At 40.0% G+C, this 12,500-nt stretch overlaps 1 protein-coding gene across 4 annotated transcripts in view; it reads right to left on the bottom strand.

Moving 5' to 3' along the window:
* LOC138012717 (coiled-coil domain-containing protein 177-like) overlaps nucleotides 1-12,500 on the bottom strand; it is a 50,880-nt gene that overhangs the window by 7,340 nt on the left and 31,040 nt on the right. For 2 of the 4 annotated variants that reach the window (XM_068859584.1, XM_068859587.1), the window contains exons 7-17: nucleotides 9,994-10,083; nucleotides 7,365-7,656; nucleotides 5,086-5,271; nucleotides 4,836-4,955; nucleotides 4,666-4,719; nucleotides 3,939-4,064; nucleotides 3,635-3,708; nucleotides 3,407-3,514; nucleotides 2,908-3,010; nucleotides 1,074-1,183; nucleotides 1-51 (exon numbers count right to left, since the gene is read on the bottom strand). The exon at nucleotides 1-51 is cut by the window's left edge and continues 58 nt beyond it. In XM_068859584.1, coding sequence (XP_068715685.1) covers nucleotides 1-51; nucleotides 1,074-1,183; nucleotides 2,908-3,010; nucleotides 3,407-3,514; nucleotides 3,635-3,708; nucleotides 3,939-4,064; nucleotides 4,666-4,719; nucleotides 4,836-4,955; nucleotides 5,086-5,271; nucleotides 7,365-7,656; nucleotides 9,994-10,083 — 1,314 coding nt within the window. The remainder of the gene's footprint in view (nucleotides 52-1,073; nucleotides 1,184-2,907; nucleotides 3,011-3,406; nucleotides 3,515-3,634; nucleotides 3,709-3,938; nucleotides 4,065-4,665; nucleotides 4,720-4,835; nucleotides 4,956-5,085; nucleotides 5,272-7,364; nucleotides 7,657-9,993; nucleotides 10,084-12,500) is intronic. The other 2 variants (XM_068859585.1, XM_068859586.1) reach the window with 2 other exon arrangements.

The raw sequence follows: 12,500 nt of genomic DNA, 5'->3' as shown, positions 1-12,500 counted from the left end.
TCAATCACTTCTTGGATTTCCCGTTTTTTTTCTTCGACAGCTTCTTTCACTCTGTTCCACACAAACCAAACAAACTAAAATCATTTTCATTATTTGAAAATTTTCAGAATAGTGCACCATCGAGACACGTTGTTTCTCTGTATTCAGTACTTATCGAATTCGACGCAATTTCTTTTGGGTCATGCAGGAATAATCTCAGACATGCGTAGTCAAGGGCTTCAAGTGTATTGACGCACAGTTTGAGTTTTTAAATTCCTTAATTTTTTCACGACATAGTCCCTTTGCACAAATGGCGCCTAAATTCGAATAACAATACTTTGTACATCCTTAGTCTCGTACTTATGTTTCTAGACAACGACTTTACAACCCGTGAGTCACCCGCGAGCTTGCCGCGCGTTCAGTCGTTCAAACGCCTTTCCTAAGGAACGTTTTCGCGTAAGAGGTCACAAATGAAAGTGAAAGATGCAAGGAAAGGATGGGCAACAACAAGCAGAATTTTAAACTCGAATTCTAACTCGAAATACAATTCGATCTCGAACTTGAATCCAAACTAGATGGTTCGAGATTCCCACCATAAAGTTGATTGGTGTTTCTGGATGATGTTAAATCGCGTTTAGCCTGCATAGCCGGCGCGAGGAGAGGGGATTGGCCAGCTACACAGGCTAAGTCATGTTTGATTGCCATTATTGAATGGTTTGTGACTTTTTTTCATATTTTTTTACTTGCGCAACCTGCGGGACCCGCCCCGCACGCACTTTACGTGGCAAAAATAACCTCAAAATGAAAGTGTCTTGAAAATATTTTTTCGACTGCATTTCTAAATAGCCAACTGTTTGCCTGCGGCCAGTTGGGATTCTTAACAGTTGTTGTTGTTGTTGTTGTGTTCTGTCGTTTCGTTGATTGTTTCTCTTTGGCCCTGAAAAGCCCCATGGAGAGTGGTCAATTAACCCATTGACTCCCAGGGGTTCGCCATTGACAAGTAAAATCGTCTGGCGTTAGACACAGTTAGTCTGGCCAGTTTGTGAGGGTTAGGATATACATTGCCATTTATGCAAAGAGTCTATGTGACTCACTTTTTCATGTTATGTTGATGATCGTCTTTTTCCGCTTCCAATTGTGACTTTACTCTCTGCTGCTTGGATGCCATTGCCATGGTAACTGTGTCCCGTGCTCGCTCGTCCTTCTGCAAAGAAAACAAAACCAAGCAAGTGTTATGAATCCCAACTGGGCGGAGGCAAACCACTGGACTATTTCCAAACACAGCGTAGAAGTGGAACCAGGAACTACCAAGAATAATCTCAGCGAGTGGTTAGAACGCCGGAGTTTCAAGGATCTCAAGTTAAGCGCCCTAACCACTCTGCCATACACACCTTATTCCAAAATGGCCGCCTTTTTGGAATAAGGCGTATGGCCCTCTCGATCAGCGATAACATGACTGAGCTTAAAAAGGTAACCCAACTCAACTGTTTTTCCATTTGTTCAATGAAGTCCTCACTGCGTGGCAGTTGACAGAATAATTCAGGAAATTGTTTTTCAGTCAACTGACAAGGACTGTTCTGTTGCCAATGACTAGAATGGATACTCCAAAATAAGAGGGACACTTTGTGACACATATACAGGTGTAACATTTGGTGTCATTATGTGCCAATACCTGACAACCTCAGTGTTGACCGGCTTTGGCAGATAAACGATGCTCTGTTTAGGCAGAGAATAACTCCTGGGTTACGCACTGATCTGATTAGGTCTAAGCGTCGAGGCTCGAAATGGTTAGCTTTCATAAATTGTTGTGGTGACACCATATTTGGTACTTTATATACACGAAACTAAGTGTCTCACCTTATTTTGGAGTATCCATTCTAGTCACAACAGGTCAGCACTCCTGGTCATCCCTCAAACTGACATTTTCCTTTATATTTAACTTACACAACTTACAATCTACTTCAGACTTCAGAGCTACTCATCCTTGGAGCTTCGAATGCTTGACTTTTTGATCTTTTTTTAGGTCTAGCGCTTAGAGTTTTGAACGCATTTCAAATATAATGGTATGAGAGGAAAGCTGTGGGTTTCAGCTTACCTGGTGCGTGATTTAAAGCCTGTACGACGGGAATTTGTTGGTGAAAATCAGCTCGGTGATGGAGCGGTTCGAAATCGAGCTTTTTATCCATGTCTTTCTATTGGTACGCTCAGGTGAACGTCCAACACAAACCCGTCAAATCACTGAAATTCGTCGTTTTCAGCCACAAGGATTACCACAAACAACACTTCAGGTAAAAATACTTCTACTTTTTTATATGTGATTATAACAGCACTAAAATGTCTTGGATTCTATTAAAATTATGTGAAAGATATAGATATAAAACGGTCATACAGTTTGTCGGGGCCCCCTGTGGTCACAACCTAGTATTATTTTCACTGAACCTCAAAATCCCCTATGGTGAATGGTTAATTAAGTGATTATCATTATCAGTCTTTTGTTCTTTGTGCCAACTAACGCTCAGAATGTGTGGTATATTGATATACCGCAAAATGAGGCTAGTTCGTCTCAAGCAATTTGGAAAAGTCTTCAAGAGTATAACATTTTCAGTTAAAGAAGTTATGAAATTCCTGTGCTCTGTAATTGTTTGAAAGCCTACTAATTCTAAACCTCGAATAAATCTAAACTAAGGCTTCAATAGCGTTTGCAAAACCAAAGGAACACGGTGACAGAGCTAGGGCTTGAGCCACCGAACCAGGGGAGGGAGTCCGGCGCGCTAACCACTACATAGCCGTGCTTTTGTAGAAACGTCTCTCTTAATTAGCCAATAAACTGAAATGAATATTGACATAACTCAAGACCAGCTTCATCGAGCTTTGCATAATTTGCGTCTCGCCTTACGATAATCGGCCTGCCACAATTCCACGCCTTACTTCTTTCCTAAAGAGAGTTAGCTCTTTTTTCCATTGCTCCATATCACTGTTACGTTTCTTTAGCTGTTCCTGTTGTCTTTCGAATCGCTCTTCGCGCTTGAGTCTGAAACGCAAACAAACATCAGTGCAACACAAACAGGCTATTATCATATGATGCCAAAACTGAAGGGCAGGTGAAGTAGTTCTTGAATAGACCAGGGGTATACAATAGGGGTACACGACTTTTGGTCGACTCTATAATTTTTTGTGACGCTACACTGTAGAGAGAGAAACAATAAGCTTTCGACTCTGGTAGAGTCTGATTCACAGTGAACTGGTCAAGTAATGTGATGACCTGACCAGCCTCGTCCACATCGCTGGAAGGTTGCATCTCCCCCGAGAGACCCAGATTGTGTTCGAGGGGCCATTCACATAACAGCCCACAAACAAATACGAGCCGTAGTATAAATCGAGACGTTTGCCTTTATCCGGTGCTTTAAAAGGACAACACCATACTAACTTGCTTTGTGTGATCTGATTGTCTTTTCGAGACAACTGTCTTTGATAATTCATCAGCGCTGTCTGATGCTTTATTGCCACCTCATGCTGAAGATTTTCGTCTTCTTGCCTAAAAAGAAACCATGAATTCAGCCTGAAACGTGATAACGGACGTCGGCGCAGCGCCACCTCAACTTACACTAAACAACGTTTCCATAATTCACTCTTCGTAATCTGCCATCACACTGACCTCAACTGCTGTAGAATTCCTTTCCTTATATCACGATGTCTGTTCCGGATTGTGCGATTACGGCTTCGAGCGTTCTTTAAATAGACAGAAGAACTAAGTTAACAATTACTATTCCATATCCAACACGGTCAATTGAAAGACTATTGCTTAGTTGTGGCTCGTACATCTTAGTTGTCTGATGGTGGTAAGTTTGTTCTTTACATAAATCAGTCAATCATGAGCTTCCCAGTCTTTACCAACTGTCTTGTTTGAGGCCCTCTTATTGCGTAAATGTGTCACAATTAAATATCTGAAAAGTGTTTACCATGCTTTCTTGCGTAGAGAAAAAATTCTTTTTCATGATAGCATTTTTGTGCTTCTCCAAAAGATTCAGCTGAGTCATGTTTCGCTGCAGTTCGTCTTCTCGCTTTTTCTGCCAAAGATTGCCTTCCTGCAGAAACAACAACAAAACACAAATTGGCAATCACCCAACTTTAAAAGTAGCGCACTGTAAAAAAATGAAGAGATCAGTATGTTAAAGGAAAACAAAATATGCTTATGACGCTGTTTCATCATTAGCTTGGTGTATTTACATAAGATTTAAAAATGATATCCCAAGAAAGTCAAAGACGGCGTTTCCGCGAAAGCTAAGATGGACGAAATTTAGATTCTTCAAATGTTACTTTTTTCTTATAGCTGCTTTCGTGTAAAGGCAAATGCAATTGTTGGAGACGAGTTAGAAAACCACGAGACAATTCGAAACCGGTTTCTAGATGTAGATTTGCGTGACACTTAACAGTATTAGTGATGTATACGTAGGTATGGATGAGTGTAAGAAAATAAATAGCAAGTTGTTTTTTGTTTTAACGTGAATATGCTAAAAGAAATAAATGGTACTAGGCCCCCAAATGTACTATTGGAGCGACCCCAAGTCTGAACAAGTGATGAAGCCTGTTATTGTCACACCACACAGGGCCCCTTCGACCATGTTTTTGCCACGTTTATTCAAAAAAGCATTTACACAAATTATATGGCATTTTAGAAATAAATACCTGCTTTTGTTTTTTTTCAGAGTCCTTGATTTTCTTGGCCAGAAGTTTGTTTCCCTAGCGAAAAAAGCAAATTCAGTTCAGTAAATGTACTAAGTTCAGTTTCGTAGTAATTCAGTTTACAGAATGGGGTCCCCTCTATTAATCAAGTCTAAAATACTCCATAAACTCACTTTAATCTGTTCCTGCTTTCGTCTCTCCTCTTGCCAGGCAAGATCCTTCGACATTAGCATTTCCACTTTGTCTTGTTTCAGTCGCTGCTCGTTTCGAAGCCGTCTTACTCTCACCTCGTACTGGCAACATAAACAAAGGAAACTGATTCAAGATAAACTCATCGGACTCTCAACCGAGAGCTTTTTAGTCGACTACATGTAAAACGCTTGCGTACAATATAAAAAGCAATAATCTTGCTTGTACATTTACCTGTTTGGCATCCCTAGCTTTGAAATCTTCATACAACGTGGCTTGTTTTTGCCGATGTCTTGCTTGTCTCAACTGTTCTTCTAGCTTTTTCTGTTCATTTAATTCCAGCTCTAGCATCAGACGGTCCTTACGTGCTCTCTCCTCATCGTTATGTCGAGACATCATTAAGTTCACAATACGTTGATCCTTAAGGGAATCAAACCTTCTTGTCAATTACGGCGCTAAAGGTAAAATTTGTTTTAGCACTTTTTCTTCCCCAAGTTGACAAACCAAATGGTAATCCCTTAAATTAACAAAACCTTGAAAGTGCTAGAACAAAAGAGGTGTCCACTGAGCTAAATGCCAAAAAGATGCTGCTGTTTTGAGACGGAGTTCGTGGGTTCAAATTTCGAATAGACCAATAATAGGTGTATTACAAGAGAAGTTGTTCCAGTCTTCTTCCAGGATGACTGGTTTGACTTTGTGGGCTTCTTGAGAGAGAAATCGTTCGACAATTCAAAACCCTTCGAGTGTTTGTCAACTTTATTGGAGGATAAAAAATTAATCCAGCCCTTCCCCGCCAAGTCCACCTTCCTTAGTTCGCAAAATTCGGGGTCGGAGTCTCTGGTCGACGTATTAGTTTTAATCGAAGTGAAGAATCCTGCACCTTGCAAACAACCCGACCTCTGCTTGTGGTTTTGTTTTATTGGTTTCATTCGCTCAGAAGCCGTAAATCTATCCACATGCTGGCAGAGAAAAACCCTAACGTGACACGTTCAAGAAACGTGTACGGGTGCTTTAACATCCCGCAGCCCGAGAGGGTATAGTGCGACGGGGACAGGGATTTCTAGTCCAGTGCAGCCTTAAGGGCTATTTAAACGGTTTCAACTTTTGCTTCAACGTGCATTCAACATTTTGTTGAACCAAATGTTGGGAGCGTTTGAACAGGTCGCTCAACATTGTTGAGTAGCAGTAGCAGTAGCAGTAGCAGTAGCAGTAGCAGTAGCAGTAACAGCAGCAGCAGCAGCAGCAGCAGCAGCTAACAGCTACTTTCCAGGAAGCCCACAACCAAAAAAATATCTTAAGTACAACCTATGTTAGAGACTATACACATGAAGCAAAAATATAAAAACTACTTGTTTTTACATTTTAGGCGACGAATATCCTGAAGAAAAGTTTTTGTGCTGGCGAGCCTTTGCGCGTATTACATTTGGTAGCGCGTTCCAGGTATTTGCAGCAAAATAGCGAAATGACTTAAGACCATGCTTGGTACTGTTTACCTTTGGTAAGGAGATCATCTTAGTGCCTCTTAAATTGTAATCAGTCTTCTTCAGTTTGACTAAGTCAGCAACAGGTCTGGGTGCCTTATCTTGAACGTACTACATTCCTTTTTTTCGTAGAAAATTTTGGATGGAGATGAAGCCGTTTAAACAGTTTGTTCAACATTTGTAGAACACACGCGCGCTCACATGTGCCAGTAAATCTAGACGGGAGAGTCTGGTTTCTTGTTGCTAGTTCCACGCAATCATAGTGTTGGCTCATTTGTTGGCGTGATGTTGATACCATTTGAACTGCCTCCGCACAACCTTTGTTTTTGCTTCCAACATCTGCCCAACATCCGTTCAATTTCAACTTTGTTGAATGCATGTTGAAGCAAAATTTGAAACCGTTTAAGAGACCTCTGTCATAATTTAAGTAGGAAAATTAACGTGAGCAAAGTAACATGACGTTTCGACGGCTTCATGTCATCATTGTCGAATGAATGAATTTTAAAAAACTGCGGCAAGGCATATTTATAGTACTTAGGATGTGAGAAAAATAAAATTAGCAAACGTTACATGAAAACATAACACTCATGTAAAACGTTTCGCGCGAATGGAATCCGCTTGCGTATTCAGTTTTGGTCTTTTGTTTTTGATCAAGAGCATTTAAAATATCAAACAATCGAATTTGTCACGGCATTCTCTTCCATAATGGCGGCCAAATAAAATAATCTTTTGTTTTAATTCTAATAAGCCTTTCCAGCCTCGCTACGACAAGAAAAGTTCGAAAGAAGTTTTAAAACGAGGGCAGTAGGTCTAATTAACAGAAAGAAGAAAAATGTAAAAGTGGTCGCCATTTATGAAAGTGGTCTCTGGGCCTTTAGCCTGATTCTCAACCAACTAAGCTAATCGGTCCTCGGTCTGTGCTCTACCCTTTGCAGCATTTTCGGCGAAAACTCGAATACACTAGCTACCTGGCTTATTACCTCCAAAGTCAGAGGTCCAGCAAAGATATGATTGAACAAACTAACAAACCACCTTCTCCGACAGAGTTCTCTTGTCTAAAGTACTTTGTGGTACTGCACGCAACACGTCCTGGCCATCCAAAGATGCTGCTCTCCTGATGCGCTGGTGGACTGTTCCTCCGTATGCACTAGGATTTAGGTGGTTCTTACTGGCCCTAGGAGCATCTTCATGCAGTGACCGCCCGATGCTTGCAGAGAAGGGTCTTTCTTTGCCTCCGGTCCGACCCTCTGACTGAGAGCTCTCTCCACGTGTCACAACTCCTCCTCTGGGGCTTACGGGACTACAGCTTTTTGTTCCCGAACTACTGTTGGGAGAATGATTAATAAGACTATTTTATTACCGCGATTGATTTTCTGTGATGGAGCTGTCTTGGGGTGTTTGTTGATTTAACGTCACACAAGTCGTAATAATAGGCACAACTCATAAGAAATTGATTCGTGACATAAATTACGGTAACGTGCAGTTTGCAGTTAGCTGTGGCGGGAAGAAAGTCACGTACGAAGAACAGTGTATATGAGATGAGTTGTGATCCATTATCGGATGGCCCGATCGCGTGACGACTATAGAGTCAAAGAGTGTTTAATTTCGCGCCATTAACACTGCGTCAAAGCTGGAGACTGTTTTACAAGGACACTTGAGTGAAGTGGTAATTGCCAAGAAAATTACAAAGAGATTTATTTATCAGGACTGGAATTAAACACTGAAAATTCTTTTCATGGTCCTCGAGCTTGATGACCTCTAAGGAAGTATTGAACAACACCTGCGACACAGGCGCAAATCGCAGAGGGACTGAAGTTTACTTAATGGGGCTTCATAACAATCATCAGCATACTACACAAGAACAAGAAATTAGCTTACAAGACAATTGTGTACAAATCGATAGATAATGTGAAGAGAATTTTGCCCAAACACGAGGAAGATTTAACAGTTGTCTGCCCAGAAGATCTTGCTGAACGAAAAATTAAAATCAGGTAAATAAATTACACAAGGAAAACTAAACTAAAGGAGCGGGGAAAAGACAACAGGCTCCGACGAATTCTATTAGCACGTTTACGGTATTTTAGCAAATTAAACTTGGTTTGATTTTAGAGAAAAGCAAAGATAGCGGACATACAAAAACACCTGCGGCAAATCAGGAAAACAGTAGTCACAGTGAACATTCTAACAGCTACAATTGATTGAAAGGGTGCTTTCCCAGTGTTCCCAGTGGTCGTCCTTGACAACCAAACAAGGGTTTTCTTGAGCGCTGATGTTGCCGTACCTCACACATTGTTTAAGTGACTTGTGCACCAGAGTCCTATAAAACAGACTTTAAAGATGCATTGACTTGTTATGCTTAAAGCTCACTTTCATTGTCAGTCACCGTCATATGGAACAAGTGATACTGACCGCGACTGATGATTCACGATTGATTTGCTGGTAGTAATTAATGGCTTTCATTGAAGTGAAAATGTTATTACATGAGAGACCCCTCTGGACCAGAAGCCAGAAGGTTAGGTGTTGTAGGGACTGATTCACGATCATTGATTTGCCGGTAGTAATGGCTTCATTGAAGTGAAAATGTTATTACATGAGAGACCCCTCTGGACCAGAAGCCAGAAGGTTAGCCATGCAGAGGAGATTTGAGTTTAACATCTACATATTGAAGGTTTTCCATTACATAGATGTGGTCAGGTATAGCTCACAGCATCGACATACAGGTTACTTATAAATAAAACAAAAATATATTATAAAAATAACAGACTATTCGAGAAAAGTAGGGGATAAAGTCCCCGGTGTTGTGGCTGTCCTGTTCTCTCCAGCAGAAGTGGCCGGCTTGGCGGTGATGTCTCTAAAAAGGCTTGTGGTGTATGAGGCCACCTAAGCAGAAGCGGCCACAAGTCAAAAAGGGACTTTGCCGAGTGCTGGAACATGTAGATACATGTAAGAAGCTTCAGTCTATGACACGATTTCACGTGAAGAAATTAAGTACCTTTTAAAGATAATCACCTCATGTTATTAGAAAATAATACAGTTGCACCAAGTAAGTGACGATAGCAATCAAGAAGTACTGAAAAATTCTGAAACAGTGAAATCTTGTGCAGATCAAGGAGCAATAAATATTGCAGACTGATATTGTCGAATGGGTGCCCCAAAATCAAGTTCCAAGCCTGGAGGAGCTAGTTCACTATTTTCCACACAGGGCAGTTGTGAGTCACTTCACCGAAATACAACTAAGGTGACAGTTGTATTAAAAACACTTCACCCAAATGGGTCAAATTTCATTGACTGTAGGCATGTTGGACCTTCTCTGAATCTTCACATGTTCCTGAGATTTAGAAACCATCAAATTATTTTAACTACAGACATTGGGAAGCCATTTTTGAACATTGAGATGGACCCTGAACACAGGGACTTTGGGGGATATTTGACCACATTTACATTGAACAAGGATAGTCCAGGTGTTATGATATTATGTTTTGCATAATTCTGTATGTGGAGTTTGGAGTAAACTCGAGTGAACCCTTTCATTCAATCTATAAGACACCATTTGAACATGTGTCTTCCAGTTAACAGTGCAATAATTGGAAGAGGGTTGTTGTGTTAGCTTCAACACTCTATTGTTTCAATTTAATATTCTAATATACTGTAAATAACAAACCTGTATTTTATTTTTCTCCTTAGAGGTTTCTGAGATTTATCATCCAATATAAACATGTTTTCTTTCCCTCTGTCATCAACAATATCATATCTGAAAACAGTTTTACTGCTGTGAGCATCAACAAGCATAATAATTTATTATAATTATTATTATTATTATTTTTATTTATTTATTTTTTACGTTTAACGTGCTTTATTGGCTTCCTGCATTACAATGGATTACAAAAACGGTTACCTATATAGCTTAATGTACTTTACATCGGTTTCAGAAGCACTGACGTTAACATTTCTCTTATACATGATTAAGTAATTTCATGTATCGTTTTGCGCTTAAACTGGGAGGAGCATTTATTGTAGCCAATATCTAAAGCTTTCTATTCTGTACTTAAATAAAACTTTATTGACAAAGACAGAAAGGTGAATAGCTTGGTTTTGCATCTTACTGGTGTATATGTAGTATTTCATAAATAGGATTGTGTAATTAATTTCTTCAGTATTTCTTTTTCATATGGGACCGATGTGATACCAAATAGTTTCTCTTCAATTGTTGGAGCAAATTTTGAGTTGTTGGCGGCGTTAAACCAGTCAGTTACGTTGTTTACGAAAATCTTTACGAATCGGCAGTTAAGAAAAGTATGGTCAATTGAATCCTTCTCACCACAGTAGAGACATTCATCGTCCGTTTTAATACCATGTCGATGAAGCTCCTTTTTAGTAACTACAATCCTATGAATTAATTTAAACTGGAATTCTTTCAATTTTTTCTCCTTACAGACGCTCTTTAGGGAGGTGAAATTTTTTTTCCAGGCATTTTCATCAAGTCTTATTATACTGTTCCACTTCATTGAGCTAGCCTGTGTACAGACCGCCCCTCCCCTCAAAAAAACAATCGGAGAGGAACGGTCTGTGATTTACCGTTGATAATCGTGTTCCATACCACGTGATTTTTCCTGGAATGTGTGGAAAATGATTTGATTGGTTATTACCCATCGATCATTACATCATTGAAACAACGAGTTTTGATTGGCTTTTATTTTTATTTCTCCACATCAACATCGTGAGAACCACCGTTTGTGGTTCGTTCGTGTGTACTTTGAGCACGGTACAAAATACGAATAAAAATCTTTTTGATTGTCAAAGAGGTTTTTCTTTTAAAGTACGAGCGGAATTGTTATCTATGGAGTGTAAAGTGTAACCTGCGATCAGGCTCTATTTTAGTTTCGCGTGATACGTAATGTGCAGTTGGCGAAACGAAAAATAGAGCCTGACCAAATTCCTCTTCGAAATTCCTTCCACCCACTTTTTTTGATTGATTGACATGTCCTTCATCGGCCAATCAAATTTACTTCCATTACACCAATACACGCGTGGATGGCAGATTCACGCTGTTTTGTTTTGACCAGAGTTAATTACCGTGGGAGGAATATTATAAACGAATTCGAAAGTTACCGTTGGCTTTAATTTGAGAAAAACACATTTAAAGCATGGGGAATGTTTTCGCGACTATATTGCGGCAAAGGCCGGTGAATATGCAATCTTTTAAGCTTGACATCTTAATTTGTGATTGAGATAACCTAGCATTTTGTCGTTGGACGGTTTGGAAATACATTATTCCTTTAACGTGTTTGCCCATGAAGGTTTCTTTGGTGATTTTTTTCGGGTAATATCTTCAGTTGCAGTGTATTTCTAGAATTGCGCGCAGTAAAATCATGATAAGTTTGGCTGTTAATTTTTTGATGGAGTACGAACAGTAACATGGACTCGCAAAGTTTCTTTTATTGCTGTACAAATGATCTCTCTGGAAACATGCCAGTTTAGTTTCTGGAGTGCGAGTTTTAAGTTAAATCAACTGGAAATATTATAAAGTGTGCAAACAAACCGTGTCATGTACAGTAAATAAATAAAGCCGTTTGATACACAGATATTCAAAACATGCATTCGTGTAACTTGCCATTTTATTAGCATCTCCTCCTGTTGATATATATGTCCCCTGTCTTATCCAGGAAACCAATATGCATCGGCTTTCATTGCCATTTGAAAGAACCAGTTATTTAGCTTTCAAAACATCAGGGAAGTTTGTGCCAAAGTACTTTCAACCCCATGGCCACAGAGCTCGACAAGGGAATCGCTAATTTCACTCGTTCCAGAGATTCAAACCCGATTCTGGACAAATTATGAGATGTTTCAGATGGCATATCTCCATTTATACAAATAAAATCAAGTTGCACCGTCCACGGCATTGTAAGAACAAAAGGGAGCAAATTTTTTCGTACACTTAGGGCGGATTAGTCTCGAGAACTTCGCGAGAGCTCCGCGCAATCACGATGGCATTTTCACTTCCGGCGTTTCAACAGCCAATCAGATCACGAGTTTGGTCGGCCAAAATTTGGCCGACCGTCCGGAATTCTTGAGAGACTTTTGGTCAGGCCCAATTTTAGCGAGCGACGACATAAGAGAACATATGGGCGAAGCTAAAAATGAGCCTGATCGCAGGTTAGGCTGGTTGGG

Source organism: Montipora foliosa, chromosome 8 (assembly GCF_036669935.1).
Source record: "Montipora foliosa isolate CH-2021 chromosome 8, ASM3666993v2, whole genome shotgun sequence".
NCBI classification, from domain to species: domain Eukaryota; kingdom Metazoa; phylum Cnidaria; class Anthozoa; order Scleractinia; family Acroporidae; genus Montipora; species Montipora foliosa.
Note: the sequence above shows the minus strand (reverse complement) of the source record. Positions and strands in the feature narration are given on the sequence as shown.